At 38.0% G+C, this 12,071-nt stretch overlaps 1 protein-coding gene across 2 annotated transcripts in view; it reads left to right on the top strand.

The window, feature by feature from the left end:
* The window catches only part of XRCC5 (X-ray repair cross complementing 5), a 95,369-nt gene that overhangs the window by 15,394 nt on the left and 67,904 nt on the right, over positions 1–12,071 (top strand). For both annotated transcript variants that reach the window (XM_082630919.1, XM_082630920.1), the window contains exons 7-11: positions 32–146; positions 1,707–1,845; positions 4,696–4,808; positions 7,602–7,664; positions 11,655–11,792. In XM_082630919.1, coding sequence (XP_082487045.1) covers positions 32–146; positions 1,707–1,845; positions 4,696–4,808; positions 7,602–7,664; positions 11,655–11,792 — 568 coding nt within the window. The remainder of the gene's footprint in view (positions 1–31; positions 147–1,706; positions 1,846–4,695; positions 4,809–7,601; positions 7,665–11,654; positions 11,793–12,071) is intronic.

Genomic DNA, 12,071 nt, shown 5'->3' with positions numbered 1-12,071 from the left:
CTGCTTTCATAATACATTTTTCTTTATTAAGTGAGAGTCTGAGACAGCTGTGTGTCTTTAAGAAAATTGAGAGGCGTTCCGTACCCTGGTCCTGTCAACTGACCATTGGCTCCAATTTGTCTATAAAGATTGTGGCTTATAAATCGGTAAGTGGTAGGTACACATTTTTAAAGAAATGTTAGCAGGCAGACAAATATGCTTATATAAGGAACTGACAACTCGTGTGTGGGTTATTCAAAACCATAATTACTGCTTCTCTAACTGCTCTCCCTGTTCATTTCATCTCTATTTAGCTTTTATGTAAAAGGCATGCTAACAGGAAGTTTTAAGAATTGTCTATAATAGGGACTTCCCTGGTGGTCCAGTGGTTAAGAATCTGCCTTCCAACGCAGGGGACACAGGTTCGATCGCTGGTCAGGGAACAAGGATCCCACATGCCACGGGGCAACTAAGCCTGTGCGCCACAACTACTTTAAAAAAAAAAGGAGGGGCTTCCCTGGTGGCGCAGTGGTTGAGAGTCCGCCTGCTGATGCAGGGGACACGGGTTTGTGCCCCGGTCTGGAAAGATCCCACATGCCGCGGAGCGGCTGGGCCCGTGGGCCATGGCCGCTGAGCCCGTGCATCCGGAGCCTATGCTCCTCAACGGGAGAGGCCACAACAGTGAGAGGCCCACGTACCGCAAAAAGAAAAGAAAAAAAAAGAATGGTCTACAATAGGGGTTGATTCCCTCCTTTTTCTCTTTCTCTCCATTGACGATTGTTAATCATGAGTTTCAGGTCTTTCTCTTTTTTTTTTAAGAAAGAAAATGAAATGCATTAAGTTGTATCATTGTGGTATTATAGCAGAAATACAGATACACACCAGAGTTCAGTTCAGGGTTTTGAAAACTCAGTCACATCTAATTTAGTTGTTAATGATCTGGTAGTAACAGCATCTAAGACATATCAAAAGATGTTGACTTGTTACTGTGAAATGGCCTTTTGTAACATATGTACATTTGTACATAATAGTATATTTTCAAAAATGAGTTGCTTTTGGTAATTATTTGATGAAATTCCAGTGAGTATGAGTCTTGTATCCATGCCTCCGCATGACTTTCCTTGTCTTTTTTCTTTAAATGCACAAAGTAAATATATAAAAACATTTAAATATATAAAATCTACAAAATATACAAAAACATGTTTTTTTATATATTCAAGTGTTTTTTTTTAATATTCAAGGACTTAATTCCGAAACACACTACATGCACGAAATCCATGGAGGTACCTCAAGGCCTAGAATAGTGTCCCTGGGAATGAGAATATAGTCTCTTTCCTTTTTTTTTTCTAGTTTCTTTTTCATATTTCCTTATTGATTTCTGAGTACTGATAGACTGCTTTCCCCTTTCTTGTGTGTTGGGAAACTGTGGTAACAAAATGTAGGGCCCTCTTTTGTTAGACAGTCTGAGGGTTTTGTATAGAAAGTGTTTGAATATATACAAATATTCATATTTATCTGTGGATTACCCTTGGGGGAAAATAAAATGTAGAAAGAATTATAAAATAAACTAAAATTTCCACAGTAGGCAAGAGACAACAAACCAATGTAGCTGGAGTCAGTGTTTTGGATTTTCTTCTGTAAAGCAAAGAGTATATTAGGTTTTCATCTTTTGTCCATCTGAATCATAGCTTTCCTTGTTTTCCCTTTATTTTTCTTTTGGAAATCAGATTCTACAAGAGAAAGTTAAAAAGTGTTGGACAGTTGTGGATGCAAGAACTCAAAAAAAAGAAGATATACAAAAAGAAACAGTTTATTGCTTGAATGACGATGATGAAACTGAAGTTCCAAAAGAGGATACTATTCAAGGTATTAAGCCAGTGAGAGTTTCATTTTTGCCTAGAAAATTTTCTTCAAGATGATAGGAGGCAGGCTAGGTTTTGTATTATTATTTGTCTAGAGACACAACCATATGAGGGGATCATGAGACACTGGATCCTTTAGGTCATCTGTTGAGTCTCAGGCAGGATGGTTCCGAGGCAGGAGTATGCTCGGGCATTCAGTCTCTCTGGGTTTTAAATGTCTCAAGTGACAGGACCTAATACTTGGCTTTGTTTTAAAGTTTGAAACTCACTAGCTAGGAAAATACTTATATTAACATGGCTGAAGCAAATTTTTTGTTTCCCTTTGACTTCCATAGTGATCATTTTTCTGAATGCCAATTTCAGGTCTTATATCCTGCCAGTTTAGCTCCCTTAAGGTAATTTAGGGGATAATAAAAATTATTTGTGTTTGTTATATTGCTTTATGTTCACTAGGATCTTTAGAGTTGTACTTCATATATTTGTACCCATTGGCTCTGTGGTGTATTTAGATGGCGTCTCTATCCAGAGGGCTTAGAAGCTAGCTGAGGGTTCAAGAGCTGAATGTTCAAGAGCTAAAATGATAAGATACTAAATGATGGTTAAGATGGAAACCAGAGTCTATATAAATTTATCACCAGACTATGTGCTACTCAGTATAATTTTAATTTGCAAGCCTTAAAAAAATTCCTTTCATCTGTGGCACTCCGTTGCAGTATTTGTATATTTATATGTTTTGCAGAGGTCTTGGTGGGTGGGAGAGTGAGTAAAGGTGGTGGTGGTTATGACCCCTTTCTTTCTTCTGATGGATTAGAATGTAATAAACAACCCATAATCTCTACTAATTCTTTAATTCAATGCAATAGTATAGTGTGGTTAAGAACAGAAATTTTGGAGTCAGACCTTGGTTAGAATCATGGCTCCATTACTGGCTCGTCATTTAATCCTCATATAATGACTGGCTCATAGTAGGAAGAATAGCATGATTAAGGGCATAAGACCAGGAAAGTAGAGGGCCTTCTCAGTGATACCAAGTAGTTGGGTAAGGTGTATTGGGCATATGCAGATTCGTACTCAGGGTAGTATCTAAAAGACAATCTGCATTTTCTCTTTTAATCTTCACAACAACCAATGAAGTAGGCACTCTTTATTTCCATTTTACAGGTAAGAGAATTGAGGTTGAAAGACATTCGTTAACATATGCAAAATCTCATAGTTAACAAGTAGCAGAATTTGAACCTAGGCTGCAGGAGTCTGTTTCTACATGCTATTCTGAATTAGGAAGGGCTTTGAATGATACGCTGAAGAGTTTATGCTTAATTTTGAAAGCAACATGGAGCTGTTTATAATTTTGAGGAGCAGAGTGTCAGGGGAGCTGTGTTTTAGAAAGATTAATAGGACATCTGGGTATAGGATGGATTGGAAGGAGAAGGGACTAGAGATGAGGGTACCAATTCTTTCGGTTGCAAGCAAAGAAAGCAGCTCTGGTTGTCTTAGACAGAAAGCAAACATATTGGTGGAGCAAGGGAGAGGGAAGAGTTAAACATTGTTTCAGTTCGAAGAGCATAGATGTGCAGCTTTTCTCTCTTACCTTTTTGCAGTTACCCACATACTTCCTTTGCCTGTCTTCCACTTTCTATCCCCTAATATGTAGAGTTCTCTTTTTTAGATAGAGGGACTAGTTTATGTGAGCAAAGGACTATGGGCATATTTGTAGTCTGTTCTCTACTCTTTGCCATGTACAAAAGTTACAGTTATTGATTTGCCCTTTAAAAGATGAGCCAGAAAACATAAGACAGTTTTAATTAGAATTTTTAGGTTACTCTTAAACGATTCAAGTAAGATGTCTGAAAAAACACTGGGTTTAGATACCACTCTTAATTATGTGCCATACAGTTCCCTCTTAACTTCTTGTTGAATTTTTTGTTTATATCACCAGCTTTTATTAAAAGACATATATGAAAATAGAAATGTGTTTCTTTTTCATTAAATACATGGTATGTGCAGAGTGAGGGAACTAATAAACACTGGATCACAGAATCTGCCCCCAAATACACAAGTTTCTTTGTTTCTTGGAGTAAAGATGCATATGCTTTTCCTTTTCATCTATGCAAGGTCATAATCCTTGGCTTTTGATGATCTTTCTCCCCATTAAACATATAAGACTATATAGTGAAAGGGCATGACCTTCCATAGAGCAGAGAGACCCTGGAACAGGGTTGGAGTTTTTTTAAGTAGCCAAGAGCCTATATCTGTAATAACCTAAGTAATCAAAAAGAAAAAAAAATAGACAATCCAATCCCAGAAATAAATTTAAATGCAGAAAAGTATCCAGCATGTCAGTTGAATGTTTCTAAATAGAAAAATTTTGGCTTCTTCCATTAGGCATTTGTATATTTCCAGCATCCATTTTTAAGAACATTTTGTTCTGAAAATCCTATGGGCACATTTCTCTGTGGGTCTCCAGGTTTCTAAATAAATGTGTTCTTGTTATTATGTTTACAAGTCATGATTGTACTTTAGTCAACCATGGTTTATCTTTGGAGGATAACTAGTACATTGCATTTGCTACATTCTTCCTACTAGGATGGATAATCATTAAGGTAACTAGATTGCAGAATATGCTACTTTAAAAAATGTAATTAGATTTTAATTGTCTCTGTGTTGTATATGTTCGTGGATCTGCCGCTTCTTTTTCTGCAGTGATCACAAGGGGCAGAAATTTGATTCCGGCAAACAGTATATGGAGGCTTGATCCAGAGTGTGCATGTATTGTTAATGTATGTATAGGGCCAATTTCAGCTTGTAGAAAATGAGGCCCCATATGCTTAACAGATGCTCTTCTCTTGTTCTTTAGGGTTCCGCTATGGGAGTGATATCATTCCTTTCTCTAAAGTGGATGAGGAACAAATGAAATATAAATCGGAGGGGAAGTGCTTCTCTGTTTTGGGATTTTGTAGATCTTCTCAGGTAAAGCATGTATTTGTCTACTAATTGTAAACAAAACAGATGAGCTTTTTTCTCATTATTTGAGATGGTGTGCTTTGGATTGGGCCTGTTATTTATGTTTTTCTCACTTTTAGTTTTTCTAAAATGTAGTCTGGCGTGCTGCTATCCTTGATTTTTGAAGGTTAAAAATCAAGAGGTAGAGAAGTCGGCATAAATCAGAATAGATTCATTGAAAAGTCACTTCTTAGCTTTGGTGTCGCTCATAGCTCATAGTAGCCTTAAAGAAACAGCATCCAGTTCTTTGCTATTGTATTGCTTTCTCTAACTGTTACGTATACTGGAGTGTTTTACAGGAGTCAAGGTCTAGTTGGGTTTTGAATGACCACAGATCTCTTAGAATATCATTGATTTATGCCAGTCACCCTTCTTCTCAACACCCAACAAAGAGGTCTAGGATGCAAAACTTGTTCATTAGTCATATGTTTTTTAGACGGCAATACAGATATACAAAAGAGACACAGTGGAAAATGCAGTAACTTATTGAAGACTGTGGATACCATCTATTATCCAAGAAAGGGTCATTAAAGATTCCCAGCAGTCTTAGATGAAATGTTCTTGAGGTAGGCAACTGAACAGAATGAATAAGTAGAAAGTGCATCTTTTCAGGCTCTATAGGGATGAAGATATTTTTGTTAGTTCTAGAAGAACTCAAGTGAGAATTAAAATAAAAATAAATATAACCCAATATACCAGATTTAAATTTCTTCATGTTGCTCCAGCATGCAGTCCCTGTATAATTCAGTGTTAGAATAATTCAGTGAGGTGGGGAGAGTGTTTTCCATCATATGCTCAAACTGTTAGATACAGTTTTAAGACTCATAAACCAAAAATTGAGAGTATTTACTTAAAGTCGATACAGTTAATGGTGACAAGAAATACCTTTTGGAAGTTGAGTATCTCTAACAGTTTTCTAACAAATTACACTAAATGTGCTTTTCTTTAAAATTATTCACTTTGGGAGGTATATAAACAAAATTTATGGTTCTTATGTCGGTGCTTGTGAGTCTTTTCAGTGAAACAGAACCTCCATTCAGACCTATTTGTGGAAACTGGCTTATTGGGAACTGGGTCTGCCTAATTCCAGATAGGCAGAAAGGATCTACCCAAAACTCTTATCACTGTAATTTAGGACTCAAAAAACTGAAATCATCTGTGCCATGGTAGGTGTGGGGACCTATTTAGTTAGATGCCAAACCAAGAAAAAGTGAGCTGAAAAAGTACATTTTCCATTTAAAAAGATTTTTATTGACTTAAAATTAACTTTTAAGTCATGAAGTGTTTTCTAAACCAACTTTCTGTTGTTTTTAAGCTCTAAATTATTTTTTTCTTAAGTGCAATATCAGACAGGTACAATAAAGATAGTTATAATAGCTACCATTTATTGAGTGATTATAATATTATAATCAATATACTAACCACTTTATATAAATTCCCATTTAATTCTTATTACAGTCCTCTCAGGTAGGTGCTGTGATATGTATTTTATACATTAGGAAATGGAGGTTCAGAGCTGTTAGGTAATTGGCCCAAGGCCCCCAGCTAGAAGGTGGTAGAGATGGGTTTTGAACCAGGTCTCTCTGACTCCAAAGCTATGCCATTAATCAGCTATAATTTGCCCGCCAGATAGACAGGCTTATTTTTGAATAGTCTAGTTTTTACATACCTGCTTTTGTGTATTATGTTAACAAATGCATACACGTCATCTTAAGAACAAGGTTTTTCCATATCAACTAAGGTAAAGTATAAGTATGTACCTTTTAATAAACTAGTAATTAGCTTTAAATTAATAAGATCACATAGTTTTCCAGATTCCCTTAATCTGAGGGACACTAATATTTCTGGATTGAATTAGTGTGAAACTTTTCATAATATAAAATAGGTTTTTTTTGGTTTGGAATTTTTTTTTTTGAATTGTGAGTTACTCTTCTCTTTTAAACTTTCAGGAGTCCTTTCAGTTTGCCTTCCTCCATGTTGTCAGTGTTCTGGGTATCTAATTATAGGATGGATAAGAATTTAGCCAGAATTTTCCCAAATGTCTGGCTGTCCTTTGAGAAGTCATTTAGGTGCCTTAGGAAAAGGTATCATTAACTGTTCTTGAATCAGTCAAGAACTATTACAGATTCTAATAGGAGGGCAAATAAATCTATATGGATGTAGCAAACTGAAAATATAAGATTATTCCCATATTTTTTCAAATAATGGTTTTCAGATGGAGAATGGAAGTGAAGATGGTGGTATTTGGCTTATATGGGCCTCACCCCCACACCTGTTATCTCTGCTGAGGACACTTGTGCCCAGACTTTCATCTTAGTTCCTACCCATCCTTTAAGTCTTGACTTAGGTGTCACCATTTGCAGAAGCCTTCCCTGACACCTCATGACTAAGATAGCTGCCCTTCTTATGTGCTCTTGTAGCACTGAACTGTAATACTGTACTCTTGTGGACTGGTAGCACTGTCTGGTAATACTCCACTGCAGTTAATTTCATATTTATCTACACTCCTCAAGACAAGGCTACATCCTATTCATTAAGCCGTTTATAGTGCCCAGAACAATGTTTGACATAAACTAGGCACTCATATATTTGTTGTGTTTAAGTGATTTGAACCTCAAATAGTAAGTTGTTTCTAGTACCTGTGAACGTTTTTCAGTAAGAGCATTTTGAATGTAATTTCCTAGTAATGTGTGGCATTATGGTTTTTTGTGTTACTTATTTTGGATCGAAACCAGTTCTTTTCCTCACTTCCTCTTGTAGGTCCACATGAAATATTTTATGGGAAGTCAAGTTCTAAAGGTCTTTGCAGCAAAAGATGATGAGGTGAGTTGACAGTAGGTCTTTGAGGTAGTGCCGTAGAATTGAATTGTCATTTTAAGGGAGTTGTTTGGGGCTTTTATAGTTTAAAATGACATTAATTCTTGCAACAGCAGTGGGGGAATTCACTGACCTTTAACTCTGAAAATGGAGAATGATAAATGTATTTGTCATAGCATGAGCACAAGGCCTGAGGACATAGTTCTGCAATTGGAGATCAGGTGAGTATTAAAAACAAAAACATTTGAACAAATAAATTTAAGTATGGGGATCTCATGGTCACAGGTTCAGGAAGGTTGGGGTCAGGTTAACATTTTCATTTTCATAAACAGAACATTTAGTGCTGGCTTAAGCATCCTGAAGATGAGCTTCACTGACTAATGATACTACTTCCATCATTGAGAAATTTGTCTTATCCCCCTTACCTTTCTTTTCATTATTTTCTTACATCCCCAGGAGATTCTGTTTTCACACTGATTTCTGCCTAGCTAACAACCCATGATTCTTGCATCCTACACTCACACCTGCCCTCTCTATAATATTTTCTATGTAGTCTTCAAGTAAGAACTTGTTATTTCCTTGAAGATTTTGATGTTAACTGGAAGATTACCATCCAGTGTCTGTTTAAGACTATTTAGGTCTCCATGTTCCAGAAGTTACTTGCATTTGGAACTGGTAAACTGGATGTAGATGGCTTGTTTGGGGTCGGGGGAAGGGTGGTGATATAAGTGATCTAGTCCTCTTTTTCTCCTCACTTCTGAAGGGTAGCTGGCTGCTGATTTAGTGAATGGATATGCCATTATTCTATTAGAACAGTAAAATTAAGAGAAGAAAATGCTTGGCTTCCACTCAGTGTTAAATGGATTCATTAAAGCACAGTAGGTGTACGTGAATCCTCAAATTTGAGAATCCTAGTTCATGGATTTCTCCTGAATCAAATCCTGATGGGAATCAGGCAGTTCTAGTATCGGTTGTCAGCACAACTTAACTGCGTTTTTAACTCCTGCTGAGGTTTTAACTCCAACTTACTGTCCCTTTACCCAAAGAAAATTCTGATCCCTTCATGTGATTGCTGGGTATGCAGTAAGGAAAATCATATCACAAAGCTGTGTTGACTCGTATGATTCTCTAGACTTGCTAGCTCAGGTCAGGGCAGCATTGTGACTTGCATAATTCAAATCCAGCCTCATACAGACCCTATAGATCACAGGGTCACTTTGAGTCACTAAAGAAAAAAGAATTCATCTACTGATGGCAAAGGGCTACTCTTTGGTGTCAGTTCTTGATGTCATAGTCAAAGAATCATATTAACTAATTGGGGCTATGAGATAAGCAGGGGAGTAAAGAAACTATGTCATATGAGGACTTTGAGTAAAAGACTGCATGGAGAGGACTTGTGTAGGTAGGCAGGGGAGTAGGAGGGATGAGAGACAATAGCCTTCTTCAGATACTTAGAGGATTATCATATGGAATAGAATCTAAACTATCCTTCCTACCAGAGGGTAAATTGGAACCAACAAGTGGTCATTTTGTTCAAGATGAAGAATTATTTTATCAACAAGGATTACTATCTCCAAATGGGTTGGTTCCTTGTGAGATGGTCAGATCCCCATTCCTGTAAGTTTCTAAGCAGAGTCTCTACCAATCAGATGTTAGGAAGGGAATTCCTTCATCATGTGGGTTGTTAAACTAGATGAATACTTTTGTTTTTCAGCTCAAATATTCTATGATTCTATGAATATATTCCTTTTAAAAAATGTTTTCTCTGGTCATTAGCATATAATTTTTTTTTGTATGGAGAATCTACATTTTTATGTGCTGGTTTTCACTATGTGGGAGAGAATGGGAGAAGAGAAAGGGAAGGAAATGGAGCTTTAGTTGAGTTTTCCACAGGTGTAATATGGTGTTCTAGCTGCCATTCCGGACCCCATCCTTCTTTAAGTATCCCAGTTGGTCCTATCAAAGACACCTAAATAAAAACTTGCAAACAAATTGGAAGTAATCTCTTCTAATCTCTTCTTCATCGTGCTTATCTGGCCTCTCTTATGGGACTTGTTAGAATATGCACATTCTGTACTTGGTACACATCTCGTTTCTGCTAGTAAAGAAGCTCAGTGAGATCAGGGACTCAACTTTGTTTTCTTACATTGCCTAAGACAGTGCTTAGCCAAGAGTAGGCATTAAGTAAATATTCCTTGAATTGAACTGAAAAGATAATCAATCTGTCATGAAATCTGTAGAGGATTTTGATGACTAGGTATTGATGTCATAGGTTTTTAGTGGAGGAGATGGGAATACACATAGCTAACTTTGATAAGGGTTAGCTGTAACACTGAGAAAAGTACAAAGTTTTGGGGGAGTTATGGAGAGGGAGAGAGCTGAGTAGAGCAAATCTGAAATGGAGAGCTTGTCAATTTACTGGTCCTTGAAAATGGGTTAGAAGCTTGAGAGCCAGAGATTTGGAGAGAGCATTCTAGTGAGGAGGAAACTGTACAAGCAAAAAGCTACCAAGGTGGGAGAGTACAAGACTTGCCCGTGAATAATGATCAGCTCTACCGAGGTAGGGATAGAGGAACCCTTGGAGGTTTTTATGGAAGAGAGTGACATGATCAGCTCTAGGAACAGGGGAGGCAGTGATGGAACAGAACAGATAGAATTTGAAAGATGGCATAGAGGTAGACTTGGTAGAGTGTGGTGAACACTTGAAGGTGAGGGACTGTAGGCAGGCATTATCAACTGTAGGGCTTCTCATTTGGTTGACTGGGAGGAGGTGTTAGTGGAAGCAGGGAGCACAGGAGGAGAAGAGGGGGAAGACAGGAAGCTTAGTTTTGGTCATGGATAGTTTGGGATACCTAAGGTATAACTGTACGAGTTATCTACCAGCTAGTAGGCGATATAAGCCTGGATCTCGGGAGAGTTTTCATTTTTTAATCTATCTTTTTTAAAAATTTATTTATTTGTTTATTTTTGGCTGCATTGGTCTCTGTTGCTGCACACGGGCTTTCTCTAGTTGCGGTGAGCGGGGGCTGCTCTTTGTTGTGGTGCGTGGGCTTCTCATTGCGTTGGTTTCTCTTGTTGCGGAGCACGGGCTCTAGACACGCAGGCTCAGTAGTTGTGGCTCACAGGCTGTAGAGTGCAGGCTCAGTAGTTGTGGCGCTTAGTTGCTTCGCGGTATGTGGCATCTTCCCGGACCAGGGCTCGAACCCCTGTCTCCTGCACTGGCAGGTGGATTCTTAACCACTGCGCCACCAGGGAGGTCCCTTGGGAGAGTTTTAAAGCTGAATATACAGACTTTTGATTCATCAACTCATGGGACTGGATAAAATAAGTAGTCGCCAAAGTAGAGTCTTAGAGTGAGAGGAGGAGAGAAAGGCCAAGAGCAGAATTTCAAGATTAGTTGGAAGAACAGAAGAGCTGGGGGAGGAGTGGTGTACAAAAGTAGAATAATCAGGGCAGAGTGTTGTTTCTGAAGCCAAAGAAGGAGAAAGTGTAGAGAAAGAGGGATGGTCAGATGCTACTGATAGGTCAAGCAAATAGAATGCGGACTAAGAGTTAGGCAATTTGGAGATCATGGGGGACTTCAGAGGGTAATTTCAGTAAGGAAGTGGGTCAGTAGCTTGATTAGATTGAAGACTAATTGTGTTCTAAGCAGTGAAACAGCAAGATTATTATTTCATGAAATGTAAAGATGAAGGGAAAGAAAGTTATAGATACTAATTTGTGGAGAGAGGGGCAAAGAGAGATTTTGTTTAGAGTGAGGGTGTGAATTCAGAGGAGAAGGAAAATTGAAGGACTAAGAGAATATAATGAAGAAAAGTTCCAGAAGAGGTACAGTAAATGTGATTAAATGCAGATGTGTACAGGGTAGCCTTAAAGTGGTTGGAGGGGCACTTGAAATCTAAAACAGGAAGAAAGTGAATAACAATCTTGTAAGTATTGTGCTGTGAAAACCCTCACGTGTTTGATATGTGTTAACGCATGCATCTTTCTTACTAGGCCGCAGCAGTTGCCCTTTCCTCCCTGATTCATGCTTTGGATGAGTTAGACATGGTGGCCGTAGTTCGATATGCTTATGACAGAAGATCTAATCCTCAAGTTGGCGTGGCTTTTCCTTATATCAGGGACGCCTATGAGGTAAACCTGCAAGTCTTTTATTCATATTAAATTTTTTCCCTTCAGTTCCTTTATTCTAAACAGTGCTTCTCAGCTGTTAATGTGCATGAGAATTACGTGGGGGATCTTGTTAAAATGCAGTTTCTGATTCTGTAGGTCTGGGGTGGGGTCCTGAGATTCTGCCTTTCTCACCAACTCCCACGTAACGCTGTTGCTGCTGGTCTGTGAACCACCCTTTCAGATGCAGTGAAAGAACATAAATTATAAGAGGAGGCAAAGAGCTTCTTATTAAATCAAATC

This window comes from Mesoplodon mirus, assembly GCF_964341445.2.
Source record: "Mesoplodon mirus genome assembly, chromosome: 8".
Lineage (NCBI taxonomy): Eukaryota > Metazoa > Chordata > Mammalia > Artiodactyla > Ziphiidae > Mesoplodon > Mesoplodon mirus.
This window is presented reverse-complemented; position numbering and strand designations above follow the sequence as displayed.